This window comes from Ursus arctos, unplaced genomic scaffold (assembly GCF_023065955.2).
Source record: "Ursus arctos isolate Adak ecotype North America unplaced genomic scaffold, UrsArc2.0 scaffold_11, whole genome shotgun sequence".
Lineage (NCBI taxonomy): Eukaryota > Metazoa > Chordata > Mammalia > Carnivora > Ursidae > Ursus > Ursus arctos.
In genome coordinates, this window is record NW_026622775.1 from 24640502 (window position 1) to 24659645 (window position 19144).

At 41.7% G+C, this 19144-nt stretch overlaps 1 protein-coding gene and 1 long non-coding RNA gene across 2 annotated transcripts in view; one reads left to right on the plus strand and one right to left on the minus strand.

The window, feature by feature from the left end:
• Positions 1–4122, minus strand: part of LOC130543305 (uncharacterized) — a 46063-nt gene extending 41941 nt beyond the window's left edge. The window contains exon 1 of the long non-coding RNA XR_008958558.1: positions 3904–4122. This is a non-coding gene — a long non-coding RNA (uncharacterized LOC130543305). The remainder of the gene's footprint in view (positions 1–3903) is intronic.
• Positions 4123–15525: 11403 nt separating this feature from the next.
• PCDH10 (protocadherin 10) overlaps positions 15526–19144 on the plus strand; it is a 39775-nt gene continuing 36156 nt past the window's right edge. The window contains exon 1 of the mRNA XM_057309967.1: positions 15526–18191. Within this exon, the coding sequence (XP_057165950.1) occupies positions 15561–18191 (2631 nt within the window). The 5' untranslated portion in view covers positions 15526–15560. The remainder of the gene's footprint in view (positions 18192–19144) is intronic.

The following is a 19144-nucleotide window of genomic DNA, read 5'->3' on the forward strand; positions in this document are numbered from 1 at the left end:
CTTGCATAAGAATGGTATTTTTGCAAAGGGCAATGGAAGCAGGCTCTTGGAGCAGTCAAGTTTGATGAAGTTCTTTGTCGTCAGTTTCCATGTGAAACTTTCTTGTTCAAATGACGATAACTACATTTTCTTTTTCACTTTTAATTTATTTTTATTATTGCTTAGCCATTCCTCATGGAAGATAAGGGTTTTGATAATGTAACCAAGAAATTCTTCCAAGGTCTCCTTCTGGGAACTCAACATCTTAAACCACAGTTTTACCTCCACTGACACATTCTTAAATACTACCTTACCTTTCTGCCAAGGGAAAAAAAAAAAGGAAGCCTACGCTATATCCAAACATCCCTTTACACCTTTTTTCTTTAAAAGCCTTTTTGCCATTAGAATGACAAAGTTATTTTAATGGTTCTCCCACTAATTTAGTGTTTGGGGCAAATTGCCTAGTGGGAAAACATTCAATTTAATGGCTAATGAGAAATCTACTTTAAAGCAACTCCTGAAGGAAATCTTAAAAAAAGAACAGCTAAAGTTGTGTTTGTGTTCTCTTTCCATGGCAAACCACCATAGTCACTTACTAATAACACACTCTATTTCATATGTGAATTCTATAACCCTCACAGATTTCAGAGGTACTTAATTTTAAATTAAAAGATCCTCTTAACCTGTTCAGCTTTTCCTATTCTTCACAGCACTTTCCACCTTCTGACATACTAAACGATTTATTTATTTAATACATTCATTTATTGTTGTCTGTACACACACACACACACACACACACACACACACACACACGGTAAAATGAAGGCAATATATCCCAAACACCTTGACACATGGTAGGTGCTGAATATGCATTTCTTGAATGAATAAATGAATAAACCAAAATTTCTTGCCATTTTTTAATTTCAAATTGAAGTTACATGGAGCATAACAATTTATTAACTTCTGAGGAGGGCCCTATATTTAATAAACTTGAGTTCATAAACTTTAAATCTAGATTATCATACAGGTCCATGCAAGCACAACCTAAATAAATGATTTTTTCCCAGGCCCTATCTAAACATGCAAAATAAGTCAGCTGTACTCACCCTGCAATATCCATCAACATCTTGACAATGTTTACTTATTTATTTTTTTTTATTAAACTGAGACATCCATAGTGGGAAAGATTGAGATCTCAACTAATATAATAATAAAACATTCTTAGAAAGACATATTCCGTGGGAATATGATAGTTCCAAACATAATATTTCTTTCAGGTGAAAAGATACTTATTCTTAACATGCTATTTGACTCAAAAGCTATCTGAGAGAGTAAATTATTCAAAAACACGAGGCAAAGTCCTGGGGTCCACTGCATTTTTCCAACCCAAATGGGAGGAGATTTAGGGTTGCTCTCCTAACATTTTCATGGTTTCAATTTGGTTTTCAAATGAACTCAGTTCAATACATTTAGCTAATGTCTTCTTACATTTCTACTGGTCTATACCTATTTTAGACTCCAAATGCTTACGGGTATTCATACTTCCAAATGCTAGAGAACCACATCTTATCAAAAAACAATAAAACCTGTTGGAAAGTACTTAAGAAACGTTCAAGTTTTGAGAACTTGACTTTTTGACCTTGAAAAAAAAATTTGAAGAAACAGTTTCTGAATTTCTTACTTATTTCTTATGAGAATTAATAATGCTTCAGTATCAGCTTGAGAGAACCAAATGATCCTAAAACAACTGCCGAGCATTAATGTGAGCATTTGCAAGCAAGCAAATCTATTTGAAAATTATAAGCTACATATAGGTCCCAAATTGCAAAGTAACTGCATTAAAATGAATAAACAATTATGGTAGGGAAAGGGACAAACAAAGCAAGCAAGCAAACATAAAAAAAACCCCACAATGGAGAAATTACACATACAAAGTAAATACCGCTTACTTGATTAGCAGTATAGTGGCAGTACTGGGTAATGTCAGCCCTACGCTGCTAATTATTGACTTGACCCTCAGCAATATCTGAATCTATTCTATTCTCAGTTTTCTCCTTTATAAGGATTTGGGATTAGATAAAATGGTTTTAGTTTAAAAAGGAAAGAGATTATCTGACAAAGCTCAATATGTAAAACAAAGCAACAGGAAAATTGCAGGGTACAAGAGTTTGACGGGCTTGCCTCTTTGGCTCTCAGCTCCACTCTGCCCCAACTTCCAATCCTGTATGTCTCTCAATAACCTTCATAAAACCTCTGAATGCACGTCGTGAAAACTTCTGGAAGGAATGGTGTCAATGGACCACTCTAATGCCTAATGTTCTTATTCTCCATAAAATGCCACAGTACGGGTATTGATCATCAATTTAAAGTTTTTCTGTTTCTTTACATCATGTATAATTTTATAATCATACTCACGAATATAATGCTTTCAGGGTGGATATGAGGCATAAAGAATAGCAATTTTGTACTTATTCTCAAAGATAGATATCACACCTCAAGATAGTAAATCAAGAAAGTATTGAATTTTTACAATTAGCAGTCAAAACACATTTGCTTGTAACTTTTAAAACAGAAGATGCAGAGACAGAATAAAAAATCTCATCACTGGTTTGATATGTAATTCTAAGAAGACTTTCAGCTTTAAAATTCTGATGTTAATATTAAATCAACTGGTCAGTGAATATTATATTGTTTCTAATATATCTTTAATAACATTACAAAAAAAATTTTTTTTGTATCTTTCAGAATAAACCTAAGCTTTAAAATACTTCCCAAGAGCAGGCATGCTCTTATTTGAGGGAGTTTATCTGATGTTTTTATTAAAAACAAAAAGGAAAGGGGAGTTCAGAATGGGAGTTAGGATTACAGTAAGCTTAAATATGAAATTGTTAACCAACTAATATATCTTCTATCTACCTGCAATAAAACATAGAATTTAGCTGTGTATACTGCCACCTATAATTCACTGAAATGTAACACATTCTTCTCAGATAAAGAAAATTCGCAAATGTTGCTGAACACCATACAAATTCAGCAGGGATTCTGTGACCATCAGCAATTTAAGAGAAGAGCACCATATTAAAAAGATGTTCTTAAATGCCATAACCTTTATTTTTTAATCCATTTTATTCATAATTATTAAACTTAGAATAAACTATAAAATCAATATTTCTTTTATAACTAAAATTCTTCTTCATATGTAAAATTTCAGAGCACAGAAATAGAGGAGTTCTTGTTATAGTCTCCAGTCTATAAATCAGATCTCATGCTCCCATGCATGTCCTTATTTTAAACATAAAAATGTTACATAAGTCATGAGAAAGTCAGCTAAATCCAAGCTACTAACTTTAAGGGTAAGAAAAAAAGAGCACTTTTTTAAAGGGGCATTCATTTTAAAATTGTAAATGAATTTTCCCAGCCTAGATTAATTCGGGTGTGCTATTAAACAGAATCAGGACAAAGATCAATAGATTTTTTAAATAAATAAACCACGTGCTCTAGGTTGATATTTACTTTTTTTTTTTTTTGCCTTCCAGAGATAAATCGTATATATTTAATCTTAGAAAAACAGTTAAATAAGAAATGATACACTAAAACATAAATGAATGAAAAAACAAAAACCTTTTAAACAAATTTTAATGTGAATTTTGGTAAGAAATAACCATAAAACGACCAGTAACTTAGTTTTCCAATCAGAAGACACTGTCAAAGTTATCTATGCATGTTAGAAATACTCTCCACTTGGAATCTGAAAAACAGGTTATTATTTCAGGACTCTCTAACTGAAAGTAAACCTCTCAAGAGTTTCTGGGGATCTCAACATCAAAAATTGGGGATTTTTCTAACCCTGGTAATGAGCAATATATTGAAAGGCTAACAATATTAATTCCCCCTCCTCCCATATCACTCTCAAAAGGAACTCACATTGCAATAAAGAGGTCCAAAATTTTCAAGCTTCGATTTCCCCCTCCGGAATCTCCATCTGTTGCCACCATTAGCAGTTTCGGTTAAAGGGATCCCGGGAGTGCCTCCCAGAAGGTTACTGTTCTCCACTCGAGGGCCTCACGTTGTGCGAAGAGCACAGTTTCCGCTGTCTCTCACATATTTGTTTAGAAGTTCAACTGTTAGTTGCCTTCAGGAGTAAACTCGAAGAGCACACGGTTAAGCCCTGTTGTGATGTAAACGTGCCACGTGCGAACCGTCTAAAACCGAAACAAAGCTTCCGAGATTCCGAAATGGAGAATCTCACGCATGCGCTCTTAAGGAAACCTAGGAGCGTGATTTCCCGCAAATGCCCCATTTAAAAAAGAGGGAAACTTATCTCTGGGCCAATGAACATCCGCGAACAATCTCTCTCTCTCCTCAAGCCAATAAACCTACTGCTTGGATTCTGGTCGGACTCTCCACTCGTGTTCCTTGCTCATAAATGCAGCCTCCTGAGTCCCTCGGACTGGCAAAAATTTGGTATATTTTTTCCTTTTGATTTGCAATTCCTTTGCTATTCCCGAATAAACTCAATTTCTGGTAATTCGAGTTTACCTCTTTTTTCAGTCGACAGATGCTATCATAAACCTAATTATCCCATGGTTTTATATGTTTTAATTAATGCTCAAATCCAGCAGGGAATTCGTTTTCATATATCATGAAAGATGAAAATCTAAACCTTTCTTTTCACAACAGACATGAAACGTCTCCATTTTAAACCAAGCAAACTTCTACATATAGCATCACCGGACGTTGTGACATCCATCCTATTTCATTGATACTTTTTTAAATTTTCCTATACCAAAAACATAGTTTTAACTGCTATGCCTTTTTTCTCCCTAACATGTGTACTTACCTTTACACTGAAACCCTTTCATTCTGGTCAACTAATCCTGACTTTATTAGTCTGTGAAAAACCTCACAGGATTACTCTTAATCTTGCATATGTAAAATAGTTGTCAGACTAATTACAGAATTATTTCCAAACTCCGTAACATCTAAACCACAAAATGGGTCTGGCAGTTATAGAATAGGGAAGCTGGGGAATACAAAAGGAAAAATATATATGTATCTATATACACTAAGGCAACCAATAGCCTTTTCTTGAAGTGACATAATTCCATTTCAGAAGATTGAAGAATAGAGAAGCTAGAAGCAAGACAGTGTCCCCTCTGCATTGAAATTCAGTATATCTCTTTGAGTCTACGAAGGTAATCAACATTTCTTTTTAACTGAACCCTGAAATACTCTTCTAAATTATAGTGTCTCCTGATTCTATCTGAAGCAGCAAATGTCCTCCCATCTCATCCCTTAACATCTAACATTCTAATCACAGAGGACTCCTTCTTAGCTTGTCATGACCTTATAAAAGGAATAAAATAATTCAGAATATTAGCCATTTTACTTACTCTATTCATATCTGTATATAAGGTCAACATTATATATATGAAATCAGGTGAAAATTAGAAAACAAAATCGTAATGATATATCACTTTTCAGTAGTAGTTGGGGAGAAAAAAAATACATTTCATTAGTTGTGAACACTTACACGGTGAACCTTCCATCTTAGGTTTCTTTGCAATAACCAACTTAAAAAGACCTTTCTCAAATATGGACTATAAAAAAACATAGATTGTGGAATTGAGCAAAATATCTTAGAAATATCTTTAAAGATGAATAATAGTAGAAAGTTAAAAGGTCAATCATTCATTTATTTAGTCAGCACATTTTTATGAAGTACTGGTTATGCAGCCAACAAATCCATCAAAAATGTGACCATTTAGCTGAATTTTTGTTAGGTTCCTTAGGCTTAAGTAATACTTCCCTCTTCTATCTGTCCAACAGAATGAAAACATGTTCTTGTTAAATTAGATACTTACTTAGGTAGTCTCAGTAGGAAAGGTTCAAAAATGGTTTGAGAAAATCAGCAATCAGCACTTCATCATTAGATTAGCAACAGCCAAGGTCCTCAAATACATATGCTAACAAGCAATAATATTATGTTTTATCATAATTCTAAGGCTGAACATTGGCTATTAGCCCAAACCACACCAAAAGCATTATTCAGGTATATTGCCAAATGAGGATCTCACCCTTGTCTACTGACCTTAAATTTGGCCAGGTTCTTGCAGCTGGTGATGCGGAGGGAAAAAACCCAATGAAACAAAATTAAGGCCTTCTGACATTGCAGACTTCAGGAACTAAGTCCAGAGTCAGGATATTGCCCCATAATTGAAAAGATTAATTTGCGGCCTTTATGATCTCTATAGAAAAGCTTTTTGCTATCACTGCCTTCACTTCTTTAGTGTGCAAATTCCTCTAACCTGCTTCAGATAGTTTTAAATCATAACAAGGGGTGTAACATAACAAGAGTGACTGACTCTTGATTTCGAATCAGGTCAGGATCTCAGGGTCCTGAAATCAAGCCCTGGGTCAGGCTCTGTGCTCAGCGCAGAGTCTGCTTGAAATTCTCTCTCTCCCTCTGCCCTTCCCCCCCCATTCCTGCGTTCTCTCTCTCTCTCTCTCAAAAATAAATCAATCATAACAAAAACTGCCCTCTTCTGGGAATCTTTGTTTAACTAATTGGTGTTATTCTAGTCTTTCCTTTACTCTTTATGCACTTGGTTGTCATAGTCATTACATGTTTTAACAGGGTTTTTTTCATACTGTTCAATTAAGTTATTAAAACCTTTTGATGTATATTATTTATATATCAAATTGAGTATGAATCCTTAAAAAAATATACCCATGATTTACATTTTTTTCTATCCTTTCAGATGACTGTGCTCCTATCACATAAGCACCCATGCATGTTTTTGCTTTTAAAGTTATAAGAACCTACTGAAAAGAATATTAATAACAGCAATATTGAGCAGAAAAATTACAAGGAGAAGGGTGCTGAGGAGAAAGTTAAATACAATTGAGGCTTGAGACTCAGAATTGGTCATTCTAATAAACTCATTCTATCTTAAGTAACTGATTTACACTAATTCGTTTTTAATTTTGAGAATTTTGGTACTCATCATCATGAATAGAGTAGTAGGTATTAAAGCTTTACATCAAGGAACTGGAAGAAAAATAAGTGAATCTATCAAATCAATGTACTTTAATCCTAAAATTTTGATAAATACAGAAGTAAGAAAAACAAATTTTTACAATGAAAGAGCATGTTCTTATCAAAATGATTTTTTAAATCTATCTACATATCAGTATTATCATATAAATTAAAAACTAATATAAAATTTAAACTTATCTGGAAGAAAACAAATAAAAGTTTTAAAATAAAACACAACTATGAAAAAAGGTCATTATTGATTTTTATGTCTTGGTGCCTAATTAAAGTATTGTTAGTTTAGTCTTCTTCATTTATTATTTGCATCCAATCTTCAAAATTATAATTTCCTGCAAAATAGAAACAATGTGGAATTGTTTTTGCACCTCAAAGTAAATACTTTAGTTTCTGTTTCACGAAGGAAATAAAATCATTAGGAATCAAAGCCAATTATTCTCAATAAGTATCTCAATAAGGACACTTCATTCAAAACATCTTGTTATAATAATATTCAACATTTATTGAGAGTCTACTATGGGCCTAGAATTTTACATAGAACATTTTAGTTAAGCCTCACAATGACTCTACAAGGTCAATATATATCATCATATTTTAACAGATGTTCAGCATGTTTGATACACTTTGACAGAGTTTCAAAGGAGTTAAGTAATGTGTCCAAGTTCAAATATTTTGAGAAGCAGTGATTTGAGCCCAATTTGGCTTAATTCTCAAGTTTATGTTCTTCATAATTTACTACATCATTGCCTTCCACAGTTGGGTACCTTTAAAAATGACTAAGATATAGAACTTACCCTGCAGAGCCTACATTGCACATACTCTGAATGACTGGGTACACTTCTAAAAGAAATATGATATTTCCTCTGTCAATACTTATTATCAAAATAATAGTACATATTTTACTTACAGTAGGTAAATAAGATCCCATATCATCTTCCTTTGATTATTTCTTTCCATATTAAAATTGTTTTAAAGTTGTTTCCTTCCATTTTCTGCTGGCACAAAATTGTCAAATAAATTTGTTTAACTTTGAAATTTCAAGTTAAAACAATCTTTTCTGAGCAACACTGAAGAAATTAGTATAAAGTGATATTTTGCTAAAAGAAACAGTTCTCCTTTTAAATGAAAGACCAGTTCAGAAAAATATACAAAATAAACACTAATATTTGCATTGGAAAAAACTGATATACTTCTTGGGTTTTTTCTAGCTTTTAACAAACTCTAATAAACTAACGCAATACTGCCGGGACCATTGATCAACATTGTATTTTTCAGGACTGGATGAGGCAGAGATGCCTTCCTTTTGGACACATTTGCTTTATCAACTTCCATTTTTAGTCATTAAAACCTACAATTCCCATGTCAGGCACTTCTGCATGAGAAAGAGATGGCTGCTATAAACCATTCACTCTTGTAAGAAAACATATTCAAGCTTGGGTTTCCTGAAAATACACACACACACACACACACACACACACACACACCACCTCCTTAAATTCATTTATGAATTTCCCAACGGCTCAACTCAATGTACTAGCCATTTTGACCAATACTGCTGTCCATACAAAATCTGGATGAACCCGACCTCTAAATTAGCTCATTTTTTTGTTTGTTTTACTTCTTAAATAAATCTAACTCAAACTAGAAAAACATCATGGTGTAGGAAAGTGAGCCTCGACATGAGCATCAAAAGGCCTGGATGTGAATTTTGTATTAATTTGACGAGTTATTTAAATTCTGAACATCCTTAGTATCTTTACCTGTAATATTGAAATGGTAATATTTATAGACATGGGCAGGGATATGATAACTTATGTAAGCATGCTTGGAATACATTGGCTGTTTAAAGGTCATTAGTCAGTTTCACCTAAAAAGCCCCAAAAAACTGTAATAAAATAAAGCATTTTACAGTGTAGCATTGCCAGGCCCATTGAAATAAGACATCATGAAAATCAAGTTTCTAATATAAAGAGCTATACTAAGTAGGCAGGCAGTCAAACTGGAATAGATAATTTTTTATTCAAGTGTCTACTGTTTACTATTGTAACTCCAATTACTAATTACTAATGTAATTCTCAAGTTATGTTTGATATTCTTTGCATGGTGTCTGTCTCCAATAACATTTTCAAACTCTTCAGAAAATAATGCTATGGCTTGTAACCCTAATCACAACTTGGATAAGCTCATTTTGTATTTATAAACTCAAGGGACTTCCCCTTAAGAAAACAATTTATACTTACCAGACAAACACTAGCATTATGCTGACTGTATCATTGTCAAATAAGCAGCAAACACACTGGGGGGGGGGGGGACACACAGAATTCTAAACACCTTTTTTCTTACTTATATAAACTTAACCAGGGCTTGCAATTAATTTTTGAAATTGTTCTGAATCAATCTTAATGTTTAAACCTTCATTTCTACCATTGGGCCCCATCAGTAAAACCCACACATCACTTATATTAGCAAAGCAGCTTGCTTTTTAAATGTGATGTCTTGTAGTTCTTATTTACAATCCTAATCACTTCATTGATTTCAGTAAACTTTCAGTAAGAGTGATTATTAATGCTGTCAAAAGCAGAAGCTGTGATTCAATTTTTTTCTTTTTCTTTTTTTTATAAACCTGGATAATTAAGATTAAGCCTAATAATGTGGTTCTGGAGGCCTCTGGGTAATTAGAAGTTTCCTGTGGTTGGGTATGTAACACAGCAAAGACACGGTCTTCACTTAAAATTTTACCCATGCCCTAAAATACTTATATAAGCCACAAATGGTTAAATAAAAGTGCTAGGAGTAGTCGCTCATCGTAACACAGAGGTAACTAGACTTTTTTTTTTCCAGACTCAAAAAACAAGCACCACATAAAATTTTACCTGATTTTTTTTTCTGTAATTTAAGACAACCATAAGATCTATTCTGTCTACTAAGACCAAAATAAAACTAAGGTATATAACCTTTTTACTAACTCAGGTGTGTCTTTAACACACTAAGGAATTAAACAATTTTCGGGAAAAATAGGATGAAACAAAAATGAAGAAGGTAAGAGACATTTTGGAAAAATCAGATTTTTCAATATCAAAAGCAATGAAAGGAAAAGGTAAGGTGGGATTATGCATTTTGATTTTCAGAGAAAGAGGTCATGATGTAATAAAGATTGTCATTCTAAATTAGATCTATTTCTTTGCATTCTAGAAGAAGGTGTGGAACAAAACATAAGTTTCCAAAGGGCTATTTATCACCCAGAGACAAAAGATGTGAAGGAGCTGACTAGAATGTTAGTATGTTCAATGTTCACCCCTCCCACCATACTCAGGAGAAATATATACATTTGGAACCCATATCAGACACCATTGCCTAATTTAAAAATATTCCTGGACCTCTTATTGATCAATATCTCTTATAGAAAGGATGAGAGTGTAGCATCTGAACTGAAACAGTATTATTAGAAAATGATATCGTGAGCATTAGGATGTATAATTCATGTTGCTTTCATTTGCTCAGACCATTGTAAAAATCCATAAATCATTTTCTTCTTCATGTATTGCTTAAGTGCAATTTGTCATTTTGCATTAGAGGGCTGCTTCAGCTCATCAGTGCTTTTAATTCACTGTTTAGAGTTTAACAAAATGCTGGCCCTGTCTGATAACTGAAAAGACACTGAAATGTGAAGCCACACCAATATTAATTAGGTTAAACAAAATGGAGAAGAACATTTCTACTTTGAATATCAAGTAATGCTGTAATGGTATATCTAGTATTCCCAGTCCCCAAAACATGGACTGGTTTGTTCTCTGTTGAGTTCAGAACATTACAACACAGTATCTAAAGAGTTACCTAAACGCTTGTAATAGCATATGCTATAAATCTTTTCTAGAAACTCTAGTCAAGATTCTCTCTCCACAGTAACTGAACACAAATTAACACAATGTCTGTGGCTTTGTCTCCAAAGCCTTGCCTTCCCACCTCTTAAGTTACACTGCTACAAATAAACCTATTTCAAGGATACCCATAAGAGATGCTGTAGGGTCCAGGTCCTCTGAGTTTGCTCTCTGCACTCTCCTTGCTGGGAATGACAAATGCCAGGAACCATCTAGCTCAATCCTGGCTGGGTCTGGTGTTTGAAAGACTTCTTATTGACAATTTAAATTTTTTTTCTTCCATTTCTTTATATAAAAAAAAAAAATCTCTCAAAGCTCTGGGCACACTGCAATAATAAGAGGATTTAGAAACAAATTGCTTTCAAGTCAAGTTAAATCACTGCAAACACTCATTTATCCAAACGCTGGTTAACAAACTTGCTTCCCTCCCGCCTTTTCCAGAAAAGGGTAGAGAAGAAGGCAACCCTGTTACCTAGTTTCAAGGTTTGTAACCTTGCATATAAAATGCATTTGTGGGATCTTTAGCGCCCCCCAATTTCTGCTGTACTTAGAGGCCAATGAAATACATGAGTGCGCATTATCATTCTCATACACCAACCAGGGCTTTTACGAAAAGTGATTTTGATACATCCCTCGAAATAATAATAACTACTTTCCCGTTCTGATTTAGGATGCAATTTGTTTTGACCCAGATGGTTGGCTCCCCCGAGGGGGTGTTGGGCGTAGGGGGTAAGGTTGTCTTCGCTAGGTGTTGCTGTTTCCCTCCCGGCGCAGTAATAGCGTGAGGAGGGAGAGAGGGATGCAGTATCACAGGATACTCGGCACTTCAAGGAGGTCGTGAACCCCACTACCGAGGCCCTTTACGTAATCATGGCCTCACTAAATTCCGGGGTTCACCGAAGGGAATGTAAAAGGAAAAGGAATTAAGAGGCATTTTTAAAAGGCTTTTGTTTTGTGGGTGACGGGCTGGGGCTATATAATGGTTTCAGGGTAAGGAGGCAGGGAAGGCTACTAATGCCAGTATCTGAATCTTGCCCTGAACAAAATGCTCTCTCCGTTGCCTTTGGCTGGAGCTACCCAGAGCGAGGAGGAAGGCCTGGCTCGGGTCTGTTCCCCCTGGCAGAAGACCCCGTCGTCACCCCGAGGGTCCCAGGCAGCCTTAGAGACCAGAAGTCAGAGAGACGAGACCTCTAGAAGACCCTGGCCGGTGTCGCCGGCGCGGACACAGGCCTTCGCCACCCAAGAAATCCTGCAGAGCCCCCAACAGGCGAACCCTGCCGAACCAGAAAGCTCCGAAGCAAAATTCTCTGGCTTGTCCTATGCTGCTTTCGCCGCTAGGAGACGCCTGTAACCCACGTTTGCAGAGAGAGTTCCCGGCTCAAACACAACTGCTACCAAAAAAAAAAAAAAAAAAATTGCAGCTCAAGTGTTACAGTGGATGTAGTGATTATTTACAGGCAAATCTGGCCATCTCTCCACGTTCTCATCTCCACCTCTGGAAGCTCTGTGGCTCTCAGCGAACGCCTCAAGTCGGCTCAAACTTCATCTACATTTTGAAAACACAAAACCTCTTCCCCAATTTCTGGATCTGCATTGTCATTCAGCCACATGTCTCTCACACACAAACACGCGTGCACACGCGCGCACATACAAGTGTTTCCAAACGTATAAATGAAAACATTGGAAAATTACCGTCATTTAAAAAAATGGTCCAGGATTCTGATGAGTCAGCTGGAAGAGCTCAAAATACTTCATTTCAATCCTGCAGATCTAAAGAAAAAGGGGGGGGAGGGGTAGAAAGTACAGATGCAATGCCGTTATTAATATTCAGATACACTATAATCTCCTTTTCATTGATCCACAGGTCCTTTTTATAAACTGCCACTCCATTCTCAGCAGTAGACGTGATGCTAAAATCATTTTAACTGCAGCGGTTTTCTCTTGGCTATGGCCAGTAGTCAATTTACTGCAGCTGAAAAAGGATTAGCCATTTTTGCTGGCATCCTTTCCTTCTAACCATTCAAAGGCAGGACCCATCTCCATGAAAGAGCCAAGGGTGGGGGCGCCAGGGCACTAGACACGCACTCGCGGGATTCACAGAGCCATGCCTCAGTCTGTAATCACTCCCGTGGACACTCGCTCTCCTTAATTCCCTGCCACGAAGAAATGTCAACGTACCTCGGGGTTGGGGAAAGGGCTCTCCTTTTCTCGCAGGTTGTGACGGTGTTACTCTCGGGTCATTCATTACCAGGAAGCCGCAGGGGACCATTCTATATTGTGGCATAAGAAGAAAACTGAACAGGCGCGGCTTTCGTGAATAAACAACCCCCTACAGCCCAGTAATTAATATACAAAATACGCCTTTAAAAATCTTTTTCTTGGAGAATTGACATTCATTCCACTCTCTAACATTGAAGAGTTCGCGCTGTATTTTAACTTCACAAGGACTGGATGCATGGATGCGATGCTTTGCCCCCGCGTCACGGCAGTGGGCACTCAGAGCTCTTCAAGCGCATCCTTCGAAGTCGGGGTGTGTGGTTCGGGGCTCCGTTGGGGCTTGCACAGACCTGTGCGCCGGGCCAAGGAGGATGGATGCGAGCACCGTTAAGGGTGCAAGCGCGTTCGCTGATAGCCGCAGCGGCACAGACTCCGGCGCCGCATGTGCTCGGCCCCTGACCACCTACCCATCCTCACCCCTGCGGGTGTTTTCGGCCGCCCCGCTGTTGTCATCCAGCGGTCTTGCCTCAAACTGGGCAACAGTCGGTGCCCCAGTTTAGCATGGGGGCGGGGAGAGGGATCTCCAAATGTCAGAAAAAGCAGAAAATAGCCTGAGCGCGCCGCCGCAGCATAGCACTTGGCCGAGTGAGGCGCAGGGATATCCGAGGCGCCTTGCAGCGCCCAGCTATGCTCCCATGCCAGCGAGTCGGACGTTAGGCTGGCGTGCTTGAAGGCGGTGCTCAAATGAAACTCCTCAGTCATTGATCAAAGCGCTCGCAGTTACAGCTAGGTCCCCAAGGGAATTAATCTATTTGGTAAGAATGTCGTGGATATACACTGAGAGAGGGAAGAGGCAAGTCTAACGCGTCTGCACATCTATAGTAGCTGCCAGCCCACATCTCCTGGCGTGAATCCCTCGGCTTTTCAGGACCCACCTCCGCCCCACACTCCAACTGCTTCACTCCTTTCCACACAATATCCTTCAGTCCCTCACGCTTAGTTTTACAGAATCCGTATTATATCTCTTCTTTTAAAAATGTCCAGCCAATATCTGCCAGAGTCCCTTAATTAGGTAACCCCTACAGTTAGTGGCACCTCTGCAACTTTACCCCTTTCCGGTGATTTATTTCCACGATCAGTAGTAAAGGAAAATACCTTAAAGGAAAAAGAATGTTAGCGTCATTGGAAACCCCGCTCCGGAGAGAGGATACCGCTGCTGTTGCTATTATGTTTTCTCATTTGCTGATGCAAACAGGGGAACCTCTCTATTCCCTCTCCATTACCTGCGACTGGGGACTGGGAACTTTCCGCGGCAGAGTCCCCAGCCACCGCCTCGGGACCTGCGGGGCTGTTCTCACTCTCACACTCACACTCACCCCGGCAGCCCGCCCGGACTTGGGTTCCATCCCGCCCCTCCCGGCTGCCCAGTGACGTACCTGCTTGACAGCCAGATTAGCCAATTAGCGGTGGCTCAGTGGGTGGTGCTCCTCAGCGATTGGTTGGCAGAATGAGGGCGCTGCGCAAAAACAGAAAAGCGGAGCGCTCGGAGCTCAGAAACTGCCAGCCGAGATCACAGGCTCTAAGGCTGAAGCAGGAGGAGGGAAAGACTGGAAGGAAGAGAGACAGGTTAGAGGGAAAGAGGCTTGGGAAGAAAACAGCAGGAAAGAAACTGCTCATCACACTTATAGAGAGGCAAATGATGGTGGAGATGAGGACAGAGAGAAACCAAACTATGATATACAAATAGAGCGAAAGAGGAGAAAATGCCAAGAAGAACATCCATCCGGAGAAATGAAGAGAATGAAAGTTTTATGCTGCAGAGCCGTTCTATGTTTTTCCGGCACAAAATTCTCTTGCTGTTTTTAAGCCCTTTTGCATTTGCCAGCCGTTGACATTGAGGCATGTTCAGCGGTGCCAGCAGCATCTCCTCTTCCTTCTCCTCTTCCTCTTCATCTTCCTCCTCCTCCTCCTCCTCCTTCTCTTCTTCCACCTCCTCCTCCTTCTCCTCCTCCTCTTTCTCCTCCTCCTCCTTCTCCTCCCATCAGCAAGAAGACAAACCGAGGACAGTCTTGAAATATCGAAATTTCCTCCTTGGGATTTGCCAGCGCCGCGTTGCGCCAAGACTGTCGGAATAAAGGACGCTGACTATTGTATTATTATTTTATTAATTGGTCAGTGGGAAGATTACAGATGAGGAGAGGGGACGCCTGTCACCCTTCCTGCGCTAAGATTGAAAAATGAGGCTGAATTGGGGGAAGCCCTAAAATGAAGCAAAAGGAATAAGATTTTTAAGGACAGAAAGCCACAGGAGCCCCCCACATAGCTCACTTTTATTTGTTTTTTTTTTTTTTTAAGATTTTTTTTTCGTGGTGGTGGGGGAGGTGATTGGGTGGCTGGCTGGCTGCGGGAAGCTGCTTCCTTTCCCTTTGGAGATGATTGTGCTATTATTCTTTGCCTTGCTCTGGATGGTGGAAGGAGTCTTTTCCCAGCTTCACTACACAGTGCAGGAGGAGCAGGAACATGGCACTTTCGTGGGGAATATCGCTGAAGATCTGGGCTTGGACATTACAAAACTTTCAGCTCGCAGGTTTCAAACGGTGCCCAACTCGCGGACCCCTTACTTGGACCTCAACCTGGAGACCGGGGTGCTGTACGTGAACGAGAAGATCGACCGCGAGCAAATCTGCAAGCAGAGCCCCTCCTGCGTCCTGCACCTGGAGGTCTTCCTGGAGAACCCCCTCGAGCTGTTCCGGGTGGAGATCGAAGTGCTGGACATCAATGACAACCCCCCCTCCTTCCCAGAGCCGGACCTGACCGTGGAAATCTCTGAGAGCGCCACGCCGGGCACACGCTTCCCCCTGGAGAGCGCATTCGACCCAGACGTGGGCACCAACTCCTTGCGCGACTACGAGATAACCCCCAACAGCTACTTCTCCCTGGACGTGCAGACCCAGGGGGATGGCAACCGATTCGCCGAGCTGGTGCTGGAGAAGCCGCTGGACCGAGAGCAGCAAGCGGTGCACCGCTACGTGCTGACCGCGGTGGACGGGGGAGGAGGGGGAGGAGGAGGAGAAGGAGGGGGAGGCGGCGGGGGAGGGGGCCTACCCCCCCAACAGCAGCGCACCGGCACTGCCCTACTCACCATCCGAGTGCTGGACTCCAACGACAATGTCCCCGCCTTCGACCAACCCGTCTACACTGTGTCCCTACCTGAGAACTCGCCACCGGGCACGCTCGTAATCCAGCTCAACGCCACAGACCCAGATGAGGGACAGAATGGCGAAGTCGTGTATTCCTTCAGCAGCCACATTTCGCCCCGGGCGCGGGAGCTCTTTGGACTCTCCCCGCGCACCGGCCGGCTGGAGGTGAGCGGCGAGCTAGACTATGAAGAGAGCCCAGTGTACCAAGTATACGTACAAGCCAAGGACTTGGGCCCCAACGCCGTGCCAGCGCACTGCAAGGTGCTAGTGCGAGTACTGGATGCTAACGACAACGCGCCGGAGATCAGTTTCAGCACTGTGAAGGAGGCGGTGAGCGAGGGCGCGGCGCCCGGTACGGTGGTGGCCCTGTTCAGCGTAACCGACCGCGACTCAGAGGAAAATGGGCAGGTGCAGTGCGAGCTGTTGGGGGATGTGCCGTTCCGCCTCAAGTCTTCCTTCAAGAACTACTATACCATCGTGACCGAGGCCCCCCTGGACCGAGAGGCTGGAGACTCCTACACCCTAACAGTGGTGGCTCGGGACCGGGGCGAGCCGGCGCTCTCCACCAGTAAGTCGATCCAGGTACAAGTGTCAGATGTGAACGACAACGCACCGCGGTTTAGCCAGCCGGTCTACGACGTGTATGTGACCGAGAACAACGTGCCGGGCGCGTACATCTATGCGGTGAGCGCCACAGACCGCGATGAGGGCGCCAACGCCCAGCTAGCCTATTCTATCCTCGAGTGCCAGATCCAGGGCATGAGCGTCTTCACTTACGTGTCCATCAACTCTGAGAACGGCTACTTGTACGCCCTGCGCTCCTTCGACTACGAGCAGCTCAAGGACTTCAGCTTCCAAGTGGAAGCTCGGGACTCCGGCAGCCCCCAGGCTCTGGCTGGTAACGCCACTGTCAACATCCTCATCGTGGATCAGAACGACAATGCCCCTGCCATCGTGGCGCCCCTACCTGGGCGCAACGGGACTCCAGCGCGCGAGGTGCTGCCCCGGTCGGCGGAGCCGGGTTACCTGCTGACCCGCGTGGCCGCAGTGGACGCGGACGATGGCGAGAACGCCCGACTCACCTACAGCATTGTGAGGGGCAACGAAATGAACCTCTTCCGCATGGACTGGCGCACCGGGGAACTCCGCACGGCGCGTCGGGTGCCGGCCAAGCGCGACCCCCAGCGGCCTTACGAGCTGGTGATAGAGGTGCGCGACCACGGGCAGCCGCCCCTGTCCTCCACTGCCACACTGGTGGTGCAGCTGGTGGATGGAGCTGTGGAGCCCCAGGGTGGGGGCGGGGGCGGTAGCGGGGGGTCAGGGGAGCATCAGCGCCCCAGCCGCTCCGGCGGCGGGGAGACCTCGCTGGACCTCACCCTCATTCTCATCATTGCGCTGGGCTCGGTGTCCTTCATATTCCTGCTAGCCATGATCGTGCTTGCGGTGCGTTGCCAAAAAGAGAAGAAGCTCAACATCTACACGTGTCTAGCCAGCGACTGCTGCCTCTGCTGCTGCTGCTGTGGCAGCGGGGGTTCGACATGCTGCGGCCGCCAAGCCCGGGCGCGCAAGAAGAAACTCAGTAAGTCGGACATCATGCTGGTGCAAAGCTCTAATGTACCCAGTAACCCGGCCCAAGTGCCGGTGGAGGAGTCCGGGGGCTTCGGCTCCCACCACCACAACCAGAATTACTGCTACCAGGTCTGCCTGACCCCTGAGTCCGCCAAGACCGACCTGATGTTCCTTAAGCCCTGCAGCCCTTCCCGGAGTACGGACACTGAGCACAACCCCTGTGGGGCCATCGTCACCGGCTACACAGACCAGCAGCCCGACATCATCTCCAACGGAAGCATTTTGTCCAACGAGGTAAGGCTGAAGCGAAAGGACCACCATCTCTCATCTCCTCCATCTGAAAGCCTCCTCTAGCCCGGCCCTTGTATCTCTGGTGCACTGTGTATTTATATTTAGGATATTAACTTATTTGTATCTTTGTGGGGGCAGGAATTGGGGGGAGGCTATCCTACCCCTTCGTATGTAACCTAAGCTTCCTGTTGTCTCTAATTTTCTGCTCTCCACCCCTCCACGTTTACTTTCATTTCCTCCCTGGTGCTTTGCCACCTTGGACCCTCCCCCTTCCCTCTGACATCGTTCCTTTAAAATCCTAACCCCTTCTCAGTCCTTTCCCTTTCCAGAAATCTGAGGGTAAAGGGAAAAGTGCGCGGGGGAGCAAGGGAATTGCGATGGAGGGACTTTCTGGTACTGGCAAAGGTCTTTTTCTCTTTGCGTTTGTCCCAGGCATTAATAAAGTTAATTCTGTTTGCTTTGTTTATCGATGCTTTCAGTCGCGTGTAAAAGTAAGCTATAGATTGTTTAACTTCGCACAGTTGTCTAAACTCGAATGCATGTTTTAGTGAATAAGTTATCAGATCCTTTCCTCTCGGGTTGCAGAAAAGCCTTCAGTTCTGCTCTGGACAGCATTTACAGACGCTCTTGAAGCCCAACGCCCACACAGTGTGAATTTGAATGAAGTTGCTTTGGCACAAGCCCCTGTAAGCGTAAACTAACGGAAGGCTTAAACAATTGTTACCTTAAATATATCTTTTAGCGAAAAATCACCTTTTGCCACTGTTCTTGACAAATCACTGCTGTTGGCTTTCTTTTTCAAAGAATTTGGCTTGTCAATTCCGATTTCTTTTTAAAAGATGGAGAAGTGGCAAAGTTGGAAGGAGGGAGGGAGGGGGAGAACAGAGTTGATTTATGTACAAGAAAGTTTGGACCAGAAAGGGTGTGTGGATGGTGGAGGTGGGGAGGAGAATGCA